The sequence below is a fragment of the Bos mutus genome, chromosome 22 (genome assembly GCF_027580195.1).
Source record: "Bos mutus isolate GX-2022 chromosome 22, NWIPB_WYAK_1.1, whole genome shotgun sequence".
In the NCBI taxonomy this organism is placed as follows: Eukaryota; Metazoa; Chordata; class Mammalia; order Artiodactyla; family Bovidae; genus Bos; species Bos mutus.
The window spans coordinates 4343288-4356136 of record NC_091638.1 but is presented as its reverse complement, the minus strand read 5'-3'; the positions used below and the strand labels follow the sequence as shown (position 1 = coordinate 4356136).

At 40.9% G+C, this 12849-nt stretch overlaps 1 protein-coding gene across 11 annotated transcripts in view; it reads right to left on the bottom strand.

The window, feature by feature from the left end:
- RBMS3 (RNA binding motif single stranded interacting protein 3) overlaps nt 1–12849 on the bottom strand; it is an 804674-nt gene that overhangs the window by 548667 nt on the left and 243158 nt on the right. For all 11 annotated transcript variants that reach the window (XM_070360554.1, XM_070360553.1, XM_005901197.3 and 8 more), the window contains one exon: nt 10502–10560. In XM_070360554.1, coding sequence (XP_070216655.1) covers nt 10502–10560 — 59 coding nt within the window. The remainder of the gene's footprint in view (nt 1–10501; nt 10561–12849) is intronic.

Genomic DNA, 12849 nt, shown 5'->3' with positions numbered 1-12849 from the left:
CCTTTACCTCTTAACTTGTAAAACCATGCTACAGAGTGAACATCATGACAAGGGGTGAACAAAGGCACACTTTTTTTTCCTTTCAGAACCTACCAACTGAGAATGAATTCCACCACCTGCACGTGACGGAATGCACTTTTCCTCAAAGACATCAGGTTTATAGGCCTTGAAAAATCCTGAGGGCTATCATATAGCCATCACCAAAAAGTATGAAGAAAAGTCCTTTAAGTACTTACACTTTTTACTATAAGCAAAGCCAGTCTCATGGATAAACAACCAGGTCCTACTGTGTTCACAGGGAACTAAATTCAATATCCTGGGATAAACTCCAATGGAAAAGGATATAACAAGGATATATATGTGTGTGTGTGTGTGTGTTTGCGTATAACTGAGTCACTGTAATATACAGCAGAAATTAACACAACATTGTAAATCAACCACTCTTCAGTTAATTTAAAAATTAAATTAAATTAAAAAATGCCAGTCTCAATAAACACATGTCAATTCATGAAACACAGATTCATAAAATAATTTCTTCATATGCAAAACAGATAGGGAGATAGGTAAGGATACTAAATGATACCAAATACAAATTTATACTTCAAAATAGCAATTTACATATTAATGTTGGTGGAGAGATTTCTTTTGCCTAATATGTATAATCATGGTAATCATAAGCAAATACTGAGTAAACATACAGCTATAAGAGTCTTAAAGAAAAAATGTGCGGTTGTATGACTCCCAGAACATGAGTAGATATTTTGCTTTACATGTATCTCAAAGACTTCTCAAAGTTCACACAGCACCATCACATCATCATTTTCATAAAAGCACCCTCTAAAATACTGAATATACTGAACTGAGAATAGCAAGTGTGGAATGATTATCACAGGGTGGCATACAGGATCTTAGTTCCTCGACCAGGGATGGAGCCCATGGCCCCTGCACTGAAAGCCTGGCATCTTAACCACTGGGCCACCAGGGAAGTCCCTGGAAGGATTATCTTTGACAGGAGAAGTGTCTTTAGCTTCAGGTGTCTGGCTAAGTTGGAAACAACACATGGAGACCATTTACCCTCAAAGTAGGCATTGTCTCTTAAGTCTGGCTATAAGACGATAAACATTGGAATTTTCTCAAAAGAAGCCCAGGATAAAAATTTCCCATATTGATAAAAAGGTACCTATAGGAAAATTCTGACTGAAATTACCAAAGTTCCTACACCAACTTTTTCTGAAATGAAAACCAAACTCAATATCAATACCAAAGGAAGCCAGCATATGTTTATATATTGAGCACCTATGCCTGGCTGTAAAATTAATACTGGACTAGATGAGAGTAAAATTCACAAAAGGAGTGCAGGGAAAAAATCACATATCCTGAAGGGAAATGGGAAATGCGGTTGTCTACATAGAAGTGTTTTCATCTTTTTTTGGTAACCTACTTCCCTGGTGGCTCAGACGGTAAAGCGTCTGTTGACAATGCAGGAGACCCAGGTTCAGTCCCTGGGTTGGGAAGATCCCCTGGAGAAGGAAATGGCAATCCACTCCAGTACTATTGCCTGGAAAATCCCATGGACAGAAGAGCCTGGTAGGCTACAGTCCATGGGGTGGCAAAGAGTCGGACATGACTGAGCGACTTCACTTCACCTAATCCCAATATTTGAAAATGAAATAAATGTGTTTTTCAAGTCACTTTGCTTTTTGGGCTCCTTGCTCTAGAGACTGTGGTCCCACCCCGGTGAAGGAGCCTGTGACTCTCAAGATGCAATTCCTCACACTCATAAATTTCACAGCATTTACTTTAGTCTGCACTGAATTTGGAACAACAGGTACTAGAAAAGAGGCTTTGCATGGTGTTGAGCTTCTTCCATTTCTTGTTAAGTTTCCTGGTGGACCAGCCTGAAGTAGGTATGCTCTTTTCTGGAAATCAAATGGTTCTACTCACACATACACATTCCACCCAGGCACGCGTCAGTGTCACTTACTAGGGCTGTCCCTCAGTAGGGGCTACTGCAAACCCTGCAAACACTGAGGCAGGAGGTAGACGTCCCCTCACCCCCAACCCAAGTAAAGTGATTGGAGATTCATTCCCCATGGACAGAAGCTCCAAAACAAGAATAGCAGGACAATTAAGAGTGGGGGACGGACCTTGCCCAAACCACATATTTCTCATTCTAGCAATCAGGAGACCTCCCCGATGACACGCACAGTAGGCTCCTTAGAAGTCAAAGGGGAGTGATTCTAAGAGGCCTCTGTGGTAGTATCTACTTTGGCTAAAAGATGCGTGCACACACATGGGAGAATCCTGGGATGTACCAAATACGGACTTTCAACCAGGCAAATCAAAAGGAAAACTGGAAGAAATGCCCCCAAAAGTAACATAAACCATTTCAAGGGCACAGACCCTCTGAGTCTGCCCATGGAGACTGGATAGACATGCGTGTCTATCCACATGTACCATACTCGTGTTTTTTTTTGTTTTTTTGTTTTTTCTGTCTAAGAAATAGTTTATTTGCTTCAGGACTTTCCATCTTTGTGGGAATTCTTCCCTGCAAAGTCAAAGAGTCAGGGCCTTATCACTGACCACTGGTCTAGTGGCTAGGATTCAGTACTCTTATAGCCATGACCTGGGCTGAATCTCTGGCTAGAAACCAAAACCCCACTCCAAGCAGGCTGAGGCTACCTGAGACCAAGGCTACTGAAAAATATAACAAAATAGAGCATCTATTCCCCCATCCAGGTTCATGGGGTGTAATGCAAATCTCCTACACTTTCCCCACTTGCTATATAAATACTCCCCTTCAGTAAGTAAGGGAGAAAATTAAATAATAAACAAAATGGATTAATTTCAACTTTGTTCTTGTAAACCACCTCCTACTTAGTTACCCAGAAATACTTTTATATAATTTTATTTTTTATTTTTCAACATTTTTAAAGCTTTTTCTATGTGGATCATTTTTTAAGCCTTATTGAATTTGTTACAATATTGCTTCTGTTTTATCTTTTGACTTTTTGGCCATAAGGCATGGAGGATCTTAGTGCCTTGACCAGGAATTGAACCCACACCCCCTGCATTGGAGGATGAAGTCTTAACCACTGGACTGCCAGAGAAGTCCCCGGAAATAATTTTAAAAAGCAGGTAACACAGTTATAAATCTATAACTGCTAAATGTACTTATTCACACCCCTCCTGGAAACAATCTAGGTGGGTTCTATCCCTCTCTGTACAAATGAATCGAGTATGCAGAATTATTCCTTTTAGAGAAGAAAAACAATTTATGGTTTCATTTAATAAAGAATGAATAAATTTCATGGATGATTTCAGAGCCTTTGGATTATTGTCTTCATCTTTGATTTTAGGGGTCCAGTGAAATGGTAAAGGCAACATAATCTTCCATAAATATAATTCAACCAGCCTGTGACAACAAAGACAGAAGGGAGTATTTCAAGCTCTTAGAAGTCGGTATGCTTGGCACACTCTCACGGCTCTTATATCCTTTGGCTATTAAGCATGGAAACTTTCTATGGAATATCCATTACTCATTCCCTCTGCTCTAAACACATAGCCTGTCAGGAAAAAAATGGCTGGCAGGGGTGGGGGGTGGTATGGAGGAAGCCAAACTTAAAAAGCAGGAAAAGGCAGAGACAAGTCAATTCATGGAAGATTTACACCTTGTTTTCAATGGCTTCTTTCGTTCCATTTCCCTTGACTTTTTTAAATTAGCAAATACACTGGACCCGGGAGGAAAACACATGGGAAAAACAAAAAACCGAAAACAAAGCCATGCAAATCTCTGTGACTTGTGCAATAGCTCTTATTGGGTCCCGGTGTTTGAGTGGCTGAATGAACTGCAGTCTGTTTTCCATTACTCTCCATCTGGAGCTGCGGCCTGCTTTGTTCATCAGTTTCTAGTCATTCGGGCCTGCTGGTGACTGTTTTGCTTTATGCGGCCATATTATACAGAATGAAAGCTGCCGCAGCCACCACCCAAGAAAGAACAATCCTGAAAACGAGGGGTTATGTTGAAAGAGTTCCCCGAGAGCCCTTCCACAATAGAGCGAGTGTGTTTATCTGGGCCTGCCTACCCTACAGACTTAGAGAACCTGGGGAGGCGGGGGCGGGGGGGGCGGTGCATGACGCAGTGTGGAAGGGAACAACAACCTTTCTTTCGGATGCTAAGATACAGGAAGTATCCAAAATTGGTTTATTATCTCAAAATTAATTTTGATGCCTTTTCTTTTCACCTCTAAGGAGACTAGTGCATGCACCATCTCATACCTTGCTTTCATCAGCTCATGAAAAACTGAATTCATATCATATCTTTCAAAACAGAATCAATAAATCCTGTCTTCATAATACTTGGTTTTGTTTGCATAGCCTGAGTCGGGAGGCCACATTGCAAATGATTCAAAAGCAAGTGTCTCCAAGAAGACCAAATCCAATTTTCAATTTCTAATGACAGGCTCAAGGCCCTTAGTGATTTGCTTAAAAAAGCCACCCCAGGACTTCCCTGGTGGTCCAGTGGTTAAGAATCTGCCTTGCACTGCAGAGGACACAGGTTCAAGCCCTGGTCAGCAAACAAGATCCCAATGCCACAGAGCAACTGCTGAGTCGGACGCCTTGACAGGAGAAGCCACCTCACACTGCAACTGGAGAACGCCTGCACCCCGCAATGAGCCCCCATCAGAGCCAAAAGTAAAAACAATAACAATAATTAACTCAATTAAAATGTCACCTCAGACACCTTTCACTTTCTTTCCTTAAGAAAGCAATGGTCAAGAAGAACTCTCTTTTACCTTCTCACTAAAAAAGCAGAGAGTAACATCCTCTCTGTATTCAGTTATTCTCAGCTAATGTTATTTTGCAAAAATAAACAAGGATAGTTATGTGCTACCCAGAAATCACAGAAAGAGTCACAATATTGGAAAAATAATTGAAACCACTTTAATTTTTCCAAGAGCTGTCTTTGCTTAGGTTTTTTATTTTTGTTTTTGCCTGAAAAGACAAACACATTTGGATAAGTGTAAAGTTAATAATAATTTATCACCTTAATACAAACTTTTTTTTTGCTTAATATTCACAGTGTTTTATGGAAACAGTCAATATGAGATATTGTTGAACATTATCCATGTATTAACTCATTTGATTATCAAAGTGAAAAGTGGAAGTTGCTTGGTCATGTCCAACTCTTGTGACCCCATATAGTCCATGGAATTCTCCAGGCCAGAATACTGGAATGAGTAGCCTTTCCATTCTCCAGGGGATCTTCCCAACCCAGGGATCGAACCCAGGTCTCCCACATTGCAGGAGGACTCTTTCCCAGCTGAGTCACAAGGAAAGCCCATTTGATTATCAAGGCACGCCCTATTATTGTTACGATTTTATAGATGGGGAAACTGAGGCACTCAGCAGAGTTGAAAGACTGACCACAGGTCACAAGGCTACAAAGTGGGCAGTGCTCACACCAGGCATTCTGGCCCCACCCCAGACGTAACCATGAGCAGTGTGCCATGCCATGCTCAGTCACTTCAGTCACGCCTGATTCTTTGCAACCAACCCTATGGGCTCTAGCCCACCAGGGTTCTCTGTCAGTGGGATTTTCCTGGCAAGAACACTGGAGTGGGTTGACATGCCCCCCTCCAGGGTATCCTTCCATCCCTGGGACTATATCTTCTGTGTCTCCTGCATCATAGAAGGATTCTTTACTGCTGAGCCACTGGGGAAGCCCAACCATGAGCAAATATTTCATAGCCCATATTTACCATACGCATGATTTTACATTCTTCATTTAACTTCCTCTAATAAACAATCCCATGGTGGGCCATAGTTCAGTCCTCTCAACAATGGCCATAGAACAGTAGTAGATGCTCCAAACCCTAGAATCAGAGTTTTCCTATATTTGCTCTCATAAAGAGAATACAGGGGTGCTAAGCATCACCCCACTCCAGTACTCTTGCCTGGAAAATCCCATGGATGGAGGAGCCTGGTAGGCTGCAGTCCATGGGGTCCCGAAGAGTTGGACACGACTGAGCGACTTCACTTTCACTTTTCACTTTCAGGCACTGGTGAAGGAAACGGCAACCCGCTCCAGTGTTCTTGCCTGGAGAATCCCAGGGACAGCGGAGCCTGGTGGGCTGCCATCTATGGGGTCACACAGAGTCGGACACGACTGAAGCAACTTAGCAGCAAGCATCAGCATATGAAACATCTTTAAAAATATGTCTGAATACAATATTTGGGACATCTCACTAGAATCACTAACATCATAGTACATCTCTGATTGCTCTTTCATATTGATTTTTTAAAAGACACTACCAAGTTAGCACGGTCCTAACCCACTCCAATATTGTCTCCTGAAAAACCTCTTGGACAGAAGAGCCTGGTGGGCTACAGTCCATAGTGTAGCAAAGAGTCACACATGACTGAGTGACTGAGCACAACAGATAAAGAAGGGGTGAATCCGTTTCACAGCGTCCAGCATTGGAGGGCCTGCAAGTTATGTCTGCTATGTGAGTGGATGTAAACTATCACTGCGAATTGCTTTGACTTGTATCTTTCCAATCATTAACTAATTCATCCTGGGGACATGGGGCTTTTGTAGCCCTCCCAAACGTGTTTTCCCCCAACCACCCCTTTTCTCATTGGATGTATAAGTGGGAAGTCCTTGTTGCTCCTAACTCTGAATGGCTTCCCTCCTACCTCAAATCTCCAACTGGAATCTCACATCACAACAGTTTATAACCAACACACCTTCCTGTCCCCGATGGCCTTCAAACTCTTGGTATCTTTCCTATGATTTCTCCACAAATACTTTTAGGACCAGTCCATTTTCCCAACATTACACCTGCTCCAATTCTTGGCTATTTAAATCAATACTTCAGTGCTGCTCTGGGGTCTGGTCCCATCAACTCCTTACATGTCATAATGACCTTCCCCCCAACTTCAGCAACTTGCTTGCACACATCGACAACTATAAACCATTTTCCATAAATGCTATTGCACTCTCACTTCCAATTTTAAGGAATTTCTATCTGTAACTATTTTAGGGGCCATTTTTCTGAAAAACAAAATACTCTAAATATGACTCAAAAATATCATTAAAGTGGTATTTTTCCCCAAACACGGAAGTGGCAGTGGTACCTCTCTGTCACTAAGATTTAGTTTTAGGCTACCCCTTGCCCCCACCACGTCCTTGGTGAAAGTTGAGTTTTGGCTATCACCACCACCCACAGGCTCAAAACACTGGGGCCAGAAAAGGCCCCTGGAGTCTTCAACTACATGATGCCCCCAACTTTTTCACATGAGCCTCAAGACAAAAGATCTACCTCTCATAAAACCATCCTTATGTACCCTCCTCCAGTGATGTCCCCAGGTGGTTCCTCCCTTTCTCCTCTCTTTTCCTCCGCTCATTTTCTCCTTCCAAATTTATCAGTGCTTCTTATGTTTGAGACAAGTACTCTCCAAAACTACTTTTTACATCCATAGACTTATGAATAAAAATATCATGGAATAGTAAACTCAATATTTATATATTTATGTGTTAAAACAAGCATTTGAAAAATTATACTGATATGTACATTAAAAAACACATAGAGAAAGTTGACTTTAAACCAGAGACATGTTCTAATATTTTTTTCAAGTATTTCCAATAGACAATGACACATTCCCCTGCAATTTCCTGCTCCAAAGATAACATTTTCTAGATTACACAGGTCCTGTCTTCATTGACTAAAAAGGTCTCTTTGGAGAGAGACAAAGGCAATTAAATAAGCAGTTAGAGGATAATGTGGATAGGAGTCTTAGGCATTCAGAGAATGATACCCATAGCATTTGTCCAGATCAAGAACTCCACAATTAAGAGATGACTACATATGGAAACTCTTGACAATCCATTTCAGCTACATCCTCTTCCTCTTCAAACCTCGTTATTACAGTACAAGAATACAGTTTTTCCAGGTTAGCAACCAATGCTTTTGTTGTCCCCAGTATTGTACACAGACAAGAGATGCCTGCACTCTTGAGCAAACCTTTGCCTACTGGAGGGTCCCCTCATATAGACCACTCCTTGGATCAGACATGTCATGGGATCCACTGTGGTTTGCAGGACTCACTTGTCTGTGAAGCATCTGCCTTTCTGAGTGGGGCTCAATCAATATAACTGACTGCCTGAAGTGGCTGCCTCAGTGGTCTCTGATTGTTCCTACAGACAAGTGCGTGTGTGCTAAGTTGCTTCAGTAGTGTCTGCCTCTTTTGTGACCCCATGGACTGTAGCCTGCCAGGCTCTTCTGTCCATGGGATTCTCCAGGTAGGAATACTGGAGTGGGTTGCCATGCCCTCCTCCAGGGGATCTTCCTGACCCAGGGACTGAACCCATGTCTCTTGCGGCTCCTGCACTGCAGATGGCTTCTTTACTGTTGAACCACCAGGGAAGCCTGTTCCTATAAATATTTTTACCCCAAAGACTTTGGGATCAGTCAGGTATGTCTGGAAGCAATATAATTAACAGTCTAATGCTTCTCACACACACATGCTTCCCACTGGATGAGAGTGAAGAGTTACTCACAGTCGTGGCCCAACTCTGTACCTATACATCATCCAAGGTTCAGTTTTTAGCTGCCTACCTCATGCCCCCCACTCCATCCCCTCCCCTACAAGGATCCTTTGGTGTCATTATGCACTCCCTTGGTTATGGCAACCATAGCAACTCTGAGCTTCCTTGTAGCTCTGGCTTGACCTCTCCCTCAAGGATGCTACCCCAAGACCTCTAGATCAGGGCATCTGATACATAAGCTCAGCACTTCTCCCCAAGACTCACTCATACTCTTTCTGGACTTCCTGCCTCAGTCATTGACACAGCCCTCCTCCCAATCACAACAGTTCAATATGTGAATTTAATTACCCATGTCCTTTCACCTTCATAGAAAATATCTAATTCTACCTTTGAAAGCTCATGGTACCTCCCTTTCCATTTCTCTACCCGTGCCTGGAGGACCTTCCTCATTTTCCTGGTCATCTATGTATTTCAAATCTGCATTGTTTTCTCTCTGCCTCCTGTTTCCTCCCCTTTGTAACTCGGTTTCACTTGCTTTGGCAAAATAACTAGAACTCAAGATAAAATCATATCATTTCTGCTCAGAAAAAAAAAAAAAAAACAGCAACAGTTACATAGAGAATTAAGTTCAAAACATTCAGGATAACTCTAAAAATGCCTCCAAAATTCTGACCCCTTCCTTCCTTCTAATGATACCCTTACTGGGGCATTTTTCTATTTCTGGTATGTGAGTCTGCTCAATTACATTCTGAAATTCTTCCTCCTGAGCATCAACCTTTCCATGCCCATTCATTCTGCCTTTTCAAACTTCATGGTCCAAAAGGGAATCCTCATATTCTCCTCTCACCATATTTTGTGGATTCCTGTATTGTAGCCATCTCTGCTATACTCTCACATATATTAGGTGTATGGATCCCAACACATATATTAAGATTAGTTTCTTGGTTTTCTTGGTAGTTTCATTTTCAACTAGAAATTGAGCTATTAGATGATGAAATGTTGTCTTACCACTTTTTGTCTTCTAGTAGCTAAATTCCTAGAACATTTGTGAGTTTATAGGAGAAAAGGAATGCCACTTTTTCTTTAATTGCTGAACTGAATCTGACCATTCCCCAATTAAGTCAGGATATATACCTGCAGCATTTAAATGTCCCTCAAATTTGTATACATTGCGTTTGTATGAGAAACAGGGGCAATGTTTAGAATGACCTTGTATCTAACATATTTCTTGATGTTGGTGTTATAAAAATGACTGGATTAGAGAAACAGCAAATAACACATGTTACAAGAAGCGTTCCAACTTTCCAGTAAAAACTGAGTCAAGCAAGACAGATCATTTAGATTTCATGAATAAATGAATGCCACCCTTAAAAGAGTATGGATTCCCAGACATGAAAAATACATGAGCCACAGATATAGTCAAATAACTTCAGAAATATTTCCAGGAAAAGGAAAAAGCCTTGATATGATACAAATTCTGAGATCCCTTGAGATGCTTACAGCTGAGGCTTAGACACAATGGGCCCACCAGTAAATCCATTCCTAGTCAAACAATGTAGCTAAAGCCTTAAACAACAGATAAATGAAACTGTGTTTGGCATGGAAAGTTTTCCCCAGAGTTCCTCATTTTTATATAGGAAATCAATTTGCATCACTGATGATATCATTCAAATCAGACAACCCAGAGTTGTTAGGAGGTAATTTAGTCTTATGCTGAAGTAATTTCATACTTTTTCTGATTTGTGATTTTCATTTTGTTTGTAAATGAAAAAAAATTAATGAGCAATGTTACTAGAAACGCAACTGATCAAAGCCCAGGCATCATTATAAACAGGATGCCATATACTGTACACAGGAATCCTCGTGCAGCTGATGCCCAGGCCTTGCCTGGCAGGAGGCATCGGTGGAACACACAGGTGTGAGCTCACTTACAGATGTCCTGACACATACCTTTGCATTGATTTGTGTTTTTGTCAAGGATTGCCTTTGTGGATACGATTTTTCCATACCTGAAAGAGAGAGAGAAAAATTCATGTTATTGTAACTCATTGAAGATACTTAAAACACTGTGATGAACATTGGTGCACACACAGTTAAGCAGGAATAAACCAAGCAAACAAGCTCTGAATCCCCATTTCACAGCTGGATAACCTCTCTTTACCAGCACCTCTTTACAGCTTGGGAATGGGCTTCCTTCCCTCCATAATCACTGGGTTGAACCTTCGAAAATAAACCTGTCAGGCTGTCATAGCTGGCTGAGAGGGGATTGTGTGTGATTGTGATCAAAGCAAATTATACTCTGTGGATTCATGGAAAAATGCACATAACTTGGAACCAGACTGATCAGCGCCTGTGTCCAACTCTGGCGCTTAGCTAGCTCTCTGATTCTGAGCAGTTCAGCATAACTTCTCCAAGCCCACTTTCTCGTTTGTAAAAATGAGAACAGGAATAATCACCTTGCAGGATTTGCAAGAACGTTACATTGAAATGCTGTCATTCCTAGTAGGTCCTAGGACAAATAGGACTTTTTTTTGGCTACTAAAATGGTATTAATTTTACTGTAAGTTAATACAGGGTAAGGACTGAGTTTTGTGTTCCCCATGCCTAGCGCATGGTAATAGAAGCTTAATAAAGATCTGTGGTAAATAACAAATTATATAGGTTATCTATGATGCTTCCTCTACAACAAATTTCTACCATATATATCTAGATACATCATATCTGTATTAATTATTTTATAACTCTATCAGAAAATCTACTGTCAGGTTTTTTTAAAGATGAGGGATAAGGGGAATGAGAAAATCTTATCAAGCCCATTTATGAAGTATAAATGATGAGACAAGGAAGATAATTCCTACAACCTGGTCCTTCTTTAGGATTCCATGAAGGATGCTTCTGGATCAACATAAGACATGGATAAGTTATAATGCAAATTTAAGGACTAAGTTTATTATGTTCAAGATTTCAGGTATGGTCAGAAAATCTCTGGCAAGTTTTCCTATAATTTTGTGTTCCTAAGAGAGATCACTTTGCAAACAAACACCCACATAGTGAAAGCTGTGTTTTTCTAGTAGTCATGTACAGTTATGAAAGTTGGATCATAAAGAAGGCTGAGCACCAAAGAGTTGATGCTTTCAAACTGTGGTGCTGGAAGTGACCCTTGAGAGAGTCTCTTGGACTGTAAGGAGATCAAACCAGTCAATCCTAAAAGAAATCAACCCTGTACATTCATTGGAAGGACTGTTGCTGAAGTTGAAATTCCAATACTTTGGCCATGTGATGTGAAACTCATTGGAAAAGACTCTGATGCTGAGAAAGATTGAAGGCAAAAGGAGAAGTTGGCAGCAGAGGATGAGATGATTGAGGGCATCATGGACTCCATGGATGTGAATTTGAGCAACTCTGGGAGATAGTGGAAGACAGAGGAGCCTGGTGTGCTACCGTTGCAAAGAGCTGGACACATCTTAGTAACTGAACATCAACAACAAGGAAGTGTAAGAACATTGGCTAAATATTAAAGACTCCATGTATTAAGAACATAGGCTAAATATTAAAGATTCTGTGTTTAATGAATATTAAACATTTCTTTTGCATTTTAACCGCCTTTTACTATATCATTGATGCTTTGGAGCATTTCAGTGGTCATTTATTAAAATTCTAGTGTTGAAAATAGCATAGTGCTGAGAATGCTTCCCTTGTGGCTCAGCGGGTATAGAATCCACTTGCAATGCAGGAGACCTGAGTTCAATCCTGGGTTGGGAAGATCCCCTGGGAAAGGGAACAGCTACCCACTCCAGTATTCTGGCCTGGAGAATTCCATGGACTTTATAGCCCATGGGGGTCACAAAGAGTTGGACACGACTGAGTAACTTTCACTTTCAGTCACTTTCACTGTTATTATAATAATATCACCTATAGCCTTGAAAATCATTCCAATAGGAGCTGAGCTATTGGTAGGTCACAACAGAAACAGCACTGAGATCAGTGGAAGGGGTTTGCAATGATTCTCGTCTACAAGCTCCACCCTTGTTAAGTCAGGTAAAACTGGGCTGGAGCTGTCCAATGCTGAACTGGGCAGATTTCACCCACATAACCGTGAAGCTTCAGCCACTTGTATACTTAGTACCCATTCTTCTCCTGCATCACCATATATAAGACAAAATCAAAGACAGCTAGGGTTGAAAATATCTATGACTATTTTGCAGAAGAAGAAAGTATGTTCTAAAAGATCAGTAATTTGATCAAAATCTCATAATTTGTGAAAGTTAATAGTAGGCACTTGAATATGACATTTTTGA